We start from the raw sequence: 8,761 nt of genomic DNA on the forward strand, positions 1-8,761 counted from the left end.
CGGATGCGACCGGGTTGCCAGGGCAACGGGAGCTTCCAAGAGCCGCTGGTCCTGGCAATTAGCGACTCCAGAAAGAGCTCCCGGCGGCGGGCCTTGGCGGCTGGGGTCGTGCCCTCGGGCCTCCAGGATGTTCTTTTATCTGAGCAAGAGAGTGAGTGTTCCGGGGGCGCCCGCGCTTCTCCGTCCCCGCCTCTGCCCGCATCTGTCTGGGTCGCGGCTTCTGCATCTCTCCTGGTCCAGCATCGGACCTCCTCCCGCCGGTCCCCAGAGCGTCCCGGGCGCGCCCAGCCGCCCTCCCGTGCGACTCTCTGCCAGGGCGGCCCCAGGCGGGGTTCTTTAGCGGGGCCAGGGGGACAGATCAGTGGGTGCTTCCCCAGCGCGGCTTCTCCACCTGCTGCTGATCCAGGTGACTTAGATTCTTTGGGCCATCATGGGCCTCCAGGGAAGAGAAGAAGAATTGCAAAAGGGTAGCTTAGGTATGTGCGGGGAAAGGGAACGCGGCCGGAGGGGATGCATTGCCATCTCCGTCTCCTTTTAAAAACCCACCAGGCAACTCCCGCCTTGGGCTCCTCTGCTGTGTGTGCCCTTGTTGGTGGGCACGTCTCTCTCTCACAGTTCAGGGACTACGCCCATTTTCTTGGGGGGATTTTCTTCAGCCTTGGAGCTCCCGTAGACTCACTTTTCACCTCCTTCGTAAGAAGTTGTGAGCGGTTCTGGTTGCTTTTCAGATCGCCATTCCCAATAACGTGAAGCTGAAATGTATCTCTTGGAACAAGGACCAAGGATTCATCGCGTGTGGGGGCGAAGATGGATTACTGAAGGTGTTGAAGTTAGAGACACAGACGGGTAGGTGAATGAATGCAAGCCCACATGCTTGAACTTGATGGCAAATCGGCTTGAGATTTGCCCATGTTATTGTCAGTATGCAGTTTTAATTGTTTTTAAAAGAGGAGGAACAAAACCCCAAACATTTCATGGTGCCTTTCTAGAGGATTTTTGCAGGAAAGTTCAGAGAATATTGAAAGGAAAGGTCAGATGGCTTTTGCTGAAGTTATTGATGGAAAGTGAAAAAGAATTTGGCCTCTGATATTTAGTAATTTAATCTCTCAATTTTTTGGGTTCCTTAACTGTCTTAAAAGAAAATTTCTTTCTGTTATGTTTCTCAAACACATATACACATATGTATGTATATTATATATACTTTAAAAAATCTTGCTTAACATATGCAGGAAGTTTTAGTTGCATTAAGAAATACATTCATGGCCCTGGCCAGGTAGCTCAGTTGGTTAGAGTGTTGTTGGGATACACCAAGATTGAGGGCTCAATTTCCTACCAGGGCATATACAAAAAACAACCAATGAATGCATAAATAGGTGGAACAAAAAATCAATGTTTCTCTCTCTTTTCCTCTCTCTAAAAGCAATAAACATATCCTCAGGTGAGGATTAAAAAAAAAAGTGTATTCTTGTCTTGTCCGAGACAGCAACTGGATAATTAAAAGTAGAGGTTTTGAAGGAACTCATGTTTTTTTCCTGACATTGCTTTCAGAGTAAAGAGTATTTTTTATAATATTTTAAGACATGTTATGTGAAAGTAGAATTTTTTAGCATCAACTTTTATAATTTCCACTGTCACTGATTTTAAAGATTTTCATAGATTTTTATTTTTAAATGAAAGTTTTAAAAAGCTATATTTTACATGTAACAACCAGATTTTCTAAGTGAAGATTAACTTACTGAAATGATGTATTTTAAGATTGTATGTATTATCTATAGTATGATTAGTAATCAAGAATAACAAAATAAAAAAGCAGTCTTTAAAGGCTTCTATTGCACTTTGGGTAAAATCTAAAATTCTTATCATTTCCTACGAAGACTTCATAATTTCTCCTGTGCTTATCACACTTGCCTCATCTGTGTCATTCTCCCAGTTCAACTAGGACTTCTTTCAGTTTGTCAAAGGTTCTACCCCTAGACCCCCAGCCTTTGCACTGGCTGTTCCCTAGCATGGAATACTTCTCCCTTGTCCCTATCTCGCTTGGCTATCTCCAGTTTATCCCTCAGTCTCAATTGAAATATCCTTTGTTCAGAAAGTCTTCATATATATACATTTATGTTGATATATTTATGTGTGTGTATTTAATATCTATCCCCTCAGTAGACTACAAGTTCTCTGAGGGGAGAGGCCTTAGTTATTTTGTTTATCATTTTGTATCCAGAACCTCCCACAGTGCATAGCATAGTGTAGATGTTCAATAAATATTTGCTGAATGAATGAATAAATACAAGATTCTGCAAAGTCTAGTAAAAACCAGTTTCCAAAGTCTTTGCTCCTTGAGCCCTCTTATGCTTTAGATTTTTCAATCTATATGTCATCAGTATTTCTATTTGTGATCTTTTGGGAAGCAATAAGTAGTAATAATAATTACTAATTATTCAATAGACTGAGTAAACAATGTTCTTGTATACATTTTGCCAGAATAATATTTTTGCAAGGGTGTACGTATTCTTGTCCATATTTCTACTATGGGGCGCGGCTACGGTGTTTTGGCCAGGATCAAGCCTCGGACTAATGAAAGGACAGGGTCCTCTCATTGCCACGTGCAAGTCCCAGCTGGAGGGCAGGGCCCTCCCAGCACAATCATAGCCAACGGCTGTGGTTGTAAGCTTGAACCTATGGTCCAAACACGTAGCCCCACGTGCCTTGTGATAGAGTTCGGGTGCATGTAGTTGAGTGAGGTTGAAACTCACGAGAATGCTTGATGCAAAATTGAGGGGTCTTGCAGCTCCTAATAACCTTTCTATGAATCAGAATCTTGATGGTCATAGTGGTAAGTCATATAATTTTTTAATCATATTTCATCTTTAGGCATTTAGAAACCATCTACTTAATGCAGAATTGTCATCATTTTCAATAATGGTAATACTTAAAATAATCATTGCTGTTGAGCTATAGTATAGCCCAGAGCAGGGGTGGGCAACCTTTTTGTGAGTGTGTGCCAAAACCAGCAAAATCTCTGACTCAAAATTCTTCTGCGTGCCAACCCTAATTTTTTGAGAACATGTTATGCCTACTTGATATCTCTTAAGGTGTACGTATGTGAAGAACCTTGAAGAAATAATAAAATTCATTCAAGCGACAAAAACACAGTATATGATGATGAAAAATACATTTATTTTTTAATGTATACATGTACACTGATAGTCCGACAGAAAACTTTATGACTCCATTTGATATTATCAGTGGGACTTTTGCTGCTGCATCACTGATGACAGAGATTTTACATCAGGTTTATATTTCGTGACCTTCAGAGATATGCACGAGCTACTACTTTCATCCATCAGGCTACTCCTATTACGAGACTTAACAAAATTCATCACTGAGAACAAAGATTCACAAGCGTATGTGGATGAAACCAAAACACTGGTCAGATCTAGGAAGGCAGGGAGAGTTAAGGCAGAGGCATAGAAATTGCTCTTCCCCTCTCTCGTCAATCCATGTCTATGGTCTTTAAGATAACTTGTTATGTAAAATTATTTATCTAAGATGCACCTACACTGAATTTATCTGAAAAATAAAAAAGTCGATATTAAGAAAAAAATTGTAAATGGAAGATTATAAGAGAGGGTTTCTCGTGCTGGCAAAAGTTACTGGCGTGCCATGTTTGACATGCGTGCCAGGGGTTGCCCACCCCTGATCTAGAAACCAAAACACTGGTCGGATCTAGGAAGGCAGGGAGAGTTAAGGCAGAGGCATAGAAATTGCTCTTCCCCTCTCTCGTCAATCCATGTCTATGGTCTTTAAGATAACTTGTTATGTAAAATTATTTATCTAAGATGCATCTACACTGAATTTATCTGAAAAATAAAAAGGTCGATATTAAGAAAAAAATTGTAAATGGAAGATTATAAGAGAGGGTTTCGTGTGCCAGCAAGTTACTGGCATGCCATGTTTGGCACACGTGCCAAGGATGCCTACCCCTGGCCTAGAGTCATTCAACAACTTTTACATACATGATTAATCAACATACTCAATAAATCTGAAAAAAAGTAGCTGTTATTTTATATATTAGAAAATACTGTATCTGTCTATGGATAGGATATAATCTTTTTTGAGAATTTGTCCCATGGTTCCATATTAAAGTAGACTAAAGAGATGTAACAATTGAATGCACTATTATTTTTTTAATCTTCACCTAAAAAAAAATCACCTGGTCAGGGCACATCTGAATGCAATATCAATTTAGATTGGATCTTGGAATGAGAAAAACAAGTATATCTATAAAGGACATTATTTAGACAATTGATAAAATTTGAATATGGAATGTGGGTTAGAGAATAATATTGTATTATTGTTAAATTTCCTAAGTTGTAATGTGGTTATGAAAGAGAATGTCCTTATTCTTAAAAAATATACACTAAAATATTTAGGGATTACAAAAACTAAAAAAAAAAAAAAAAAAGCCACAGACAAGGAGAAATTTTTTTTTTTTGCAAAGTATGTATCTAACTTTGTATTCATAATATATAAAAAACGTTAAAAATCCAAAAAAAATAAATCAAATAAAAAATACACTAAAGACTTAAGTATGCACTTCACAAAAGATATATGCAAACAACCAAGTACTTAGTATGATGTCCTTCGGGCATTATAGTCTTTGGGAGTCTGGCCAGTTCGGTAAAACTTACATTTGTTTCTGTCATCAGCTGTATGGCAGCTCTTGCAATTGACCATAACAGGTGCTTTGCTGGCATGAAATAGGAGCAAACATGAAATAGTATTGCCCATTCTTGTAAAAAATGAGTGATAATAGTAACTGTATCCTATGAATATTTAAAAAAATATATTTTTATTGATTTCAGAGAGGAAGGGCGGGGGAGAGAGAGATAGAAACATCAGTGAGGAGAGAGAATCATTGATTGGTTGCCTCCTGCACACCCCCTACTGGGGATCAAGCCCACAACCTGGCATGCGCCCTGAAAGGGAATGGAACTGTGACCTCCTGCTTCATAGGTTGAAACTCAACAGCTAAGTCACACTGGCCAGGCTCCTATGAACATTTTTGACTAATATTAAGGCTGGGTAGTTGGACAGGAACCGTACTGACTTTAACATGCTCTTTGGCGTTTTTTATAAAAATACGTATGAAGTTAATTATACCTTTTTTGTAGTTTCTAAATTGTTTTATATTTTTTTAGGTTGTGTTCAAGTTGTCACGTGGAATGAACAATATCAGAAGTTGACTACCAGTGATCAAAATGGGCTTATCATTGTTTGGATGTTTTATAAAGGTATGTTAGGAGAGTTTATTTAACCTTTCACAAAGTGGAGTCTGGATTACAGTATTTGAATGGGGAAATAACGCCTTTGAAATAGACCCCTTTTAACCAGCAACAGGAGTTCGTTCTGACTGTACAGGGGTGATATTTCTGGACTTATTTCTCTCTGCTTTCCTCTTTAATTTTCTTTCCTTTGAACTGTGACCTTGGATTAGGAAAGTGAATGAACTGACTGTTGAGAGTGACTGTTGGTTATCTCCAAAATTAACTTAGACTCTTAGCAGAATAGTTTCTGCTTGAGGTAGCTCTTGTTTTTCCAGGTTTCCAATAAGAATTAGTTCCTATGTGGCTAGTGACTGGAGTTAGGTCAGTAGATAAAAACACATTTATTAAGAAGTCAAAGGCAGTAATAAAAAAAGGCGGGAATTTATTGTGTTTTCTGAGATTATCTTAGTCAAGGTCTAAGTTAATTTTGCATTTTGTTTATGTTGGATTTGAGGGTTTTATAGTTTAATGTCTTGTGTTGTAGAAAACTTTGCAGTTATTTATTTCACATTGTATTCCATGGGATGTTTTCAAATCTTCAGCACCATCTAATAGATGTGGAAGTTTTGACTTGTACTTTTTATTTGTGCAAATAGGCTCTTGGTATGAGGAAATGATCAACAATAGAAATAAATCCGTGGTTCGCAGCATGAGCTGGACTGCAGATGGACAGAAGATCTGCATTGTGTATGAAGACGGGGCTGTGATAGTCGGTTCAGTGGATGGTAATGTCTTATCGCACCCAGAACTGAGATCGAGACTTAGTTGATGTTTTTATCTTTAGAGGTTTAAATTAATTACTATATGTTAGTCTTCTGACAGAAAAGTAAACATAAACCCCTATGTTCATTGCAGCATTATTTACAATAGCCAAGATCTGGAAGCAGCCCAAGTGCCCATCAGTAGATGAGTGGATTAAAAAGCTGTGGTACATTTACACAATAGAATATTACTGGGTGGTAAAAAAGGAAATCTTACCTTTGCAACAGCATGCATAGACCTGGAGGGTATTATGCTACGTGAAATAAGCCAGTCAGAGAAAAGCAAATACTGTATGATCTCATTTATATGTGGAATCTAATGAACAAAATGAACTGATGAACAAAATAGGAACAGAGTCAGGATGCATGGAACAGATTGACAGCTGTAGAGGGGAGGGGTGTTGGGTGTGAAAGAAAGTGAAGGGATTAAACAAAAAAACATATGTAGATATAATACATAGACACAGACAACAGTGTGGTGATAGCCAGAGGGAGAGGTAGGTGGGGGGTAGGTGCAGATGGGCAAAGGGGATAAATGGGGATGGAGAGAGACTTTGCTTGGGAGATGGGTGCACCATGCCGTGTGCAGATGATGTTTTGTTGAGTTGTACACTTGAAACCTTTACGTTGTGTGAACCAATGTCACCCCAATAAATTCAATTAAAACAAAACAAAACAAAACAAAAGAATGTCTTCAATTCAGGTTTAAACCATCTAAAAAGTTTTTTTTAATTAAAAAGTCACCTCTGGTTGCGTCAAGATAAATAGATGCTTTTCGTTCCCTTTTCAGGTAGCTGGAAGGGACAAGATTTCAGTGTACAGAGCTGAGGGATGATGAGTGGGAAGATGTGCAGTTTAATTGCTGTGTCTTCTCAGGCCCGAAGCCACAGTTGACACGAGATAGCACAGATATGCCTGTAGGAAGCTACTCAGGGCTGTTTGTAAAAAGAATGAAGACTTAAACAGTAAGGGACAAACATCAGGCCTGGAAAGAAGCAAAATGTATGGGCTTAGGTGGTAACATCTCAGGAAAGCCTGGCTTTGTGTGATTGAGCTGTGAGGATCTGATCGCGTGGGCAGGGCATTCCATCCATCCACTCATTAATGGAAGTGGGAATAGCAGCTTTTATATGACGCTTTGCTATTTCTTGACGAGTGGGAAGATGTGCAGTTTAATCGCTGTGTCTTCTCAGGCCCGAAGCCACAGTTTACACGAGATAGCACAGATATTCCTGTAGGAAGCTACTCAGGGCTGTTTGTAAAAAGAATGAAGACTTAAACAGTAAGGGACAAAAATCAGGCCTGGAAAGAAGCAAAATGTATGGGCTCAGGTCGTAACGTCTCAGGAAAGCCTGGCCTTGTGTGATTGAGCTGTGAGGATCTGATCGCGTGGGCAGTGCTGTCTTTAGTCATGGTCAGGGCATTCCATGCATCCACTCATTAATGGAAGTGGGAATAGCAGCTTTTATATGACGCTTTGCTATTTCCATAGTACTTTCATATCCTCTTGTCATTCGAGACTCAAAAAGACTCTGAGGTTTTTTATTCCTCATGTTGCAAATGGGGAAAGCCGAAACTCAGGGGAAGTGATTTTTCCAGGGTTGGTAAACTTGTAAGTGATAGAGCTTGCATTTGAAACCAGATTTTTAAATCCTACTTTCTGTGTTGTTTCTACAATGCTCTGTTCTCGCTGATCTGTTCCAAAACATAGAACATTAACATGATTTTACTCAGATGAAAATGAAGCTGAACTGTTTGGTGAACGTCACTGGCGCCATCAGTATTGCTGGAATTCACTGGTACCACGGCACCGAAGGCTACGTGGAGCCCGACTGCCCCTGCCTCGCTGTTTGTTTTGACAATGGGCGGTGCCAAATAATGAGACACGAGAATGACCAAAGTATGTAATTGCTTTTTAATGTGGAGAACGAAAGAATATTTAAAAATTGTCCTTAAGATGATCAGGTTCCCTAGGCTGAGTGTTTTACCACAACTGCCTCCTTTCTTCTCTGTGACCAGATCCTGTTCTCATCGACACGAACATGTGCGTGGTCAGTATCCAGTGGAACCACACTGGCAGCGTGCTGGCGGTGGCGGGCACCCAGAAGGCCGGCCTGCAGGACAGAGATGTCAACATCGTGCAGTTCTACAACCCATTTGGTGAGGTAAATGTAGTCAAGATTTTGTCTCTTTCTTTCCATTTAAATATGCAGAGAATAAGGTAGGCGAAAAAGAATACAGCGGGGCCTTGACTTACGAGTTTAATTCGTTCCGAGACCGAGCTCCTTAAGGAGCTCGTTAACTCAAATTACTCTGTCAACTCAATGCAAAAAATCGGCCGAGAGACAGCTGGTATCTCAAAAAACTCGTTAGTCGGGACACTCGTAAGTCAAGGCCCCACTGTAGAGGAAAAGGTACAAACTTGTCACATTTTTTATAAGGGACATTTTCAGTAAAAATATCAGGTGTATGTCTTTGAATATTCCTCATTATAAGTCTTCATAATTTTCTCATGGAATTTATATCATAATCTATACATTTAGAAAACCAGATGTTTCACATGTGATGTGAATATGCATCTGTGTTTGCTGCTGGTTTTTGAGTTGTTTTTGGTGTAATGTAGTTGTTTCAGATGACTTTTTTGGATTTTTAATGTGATATATTGAATATGCATAG

At 39.6% G+C, this 8,761-nt stretch overlaps 1 protein-coding gene across 1 annotated transcript in view; it reads left to right on the forward strand.

Moving 5' to 3' along the window:
• The first annotated feature begins 6 nt into the window (after positions 1–6).
• Positions 7–8,761, forward strand: part of WDR35 (WD repeat domain 35) — a 43,932-nt gene continuing 35,177 nt past the window's right edge. Inside the window, exons 1-8 of the mRNA XM_014546624.1 lie at positions 7–151; positions 729–848; positions 2,761–2,830; positions 5,199–5,291; positions 5,921–6,049; positions 7,279–7,319; positions 7,820–7,985; positions 8,105–8,250. Coding sequence (XP_014402110.1) covers positions 128–151; positions 729–848; positions 2,761–2,830; positions 5,199–5,291; positions 5,921–6,049; positions 7,279–7,319; positions 7,820–7,985; positions 8,105–8,250 — 789 coding nt within the window. The 5' untranslated portion in view covers positions 7–127. The remainder of the gene's footprint in view (positions 152–728; positions 849–2,760; positions 2,831–5,198; positions 5,292–5,920; positions 6,050–7,278; positions 7,320–7,819; positions 7,986–8,104; positions 8,251–8,761) is intronic.

Source organism: Myotis brandtii, unplaced genomic scaffold (assembly GCF_000412655.1).
Source record: "Myotis brandtii unplaced genomic scaffold, ASM41265v1 scaffold454, whole genome shotgun sequence".
Taxonomy (NCBI): domain Eukaryota; kingdom Metazoa; phylum Chordata; class Mammalia; order Chiroptera; family Vespertilionidae; genus Myotis; species Myotis brandtii.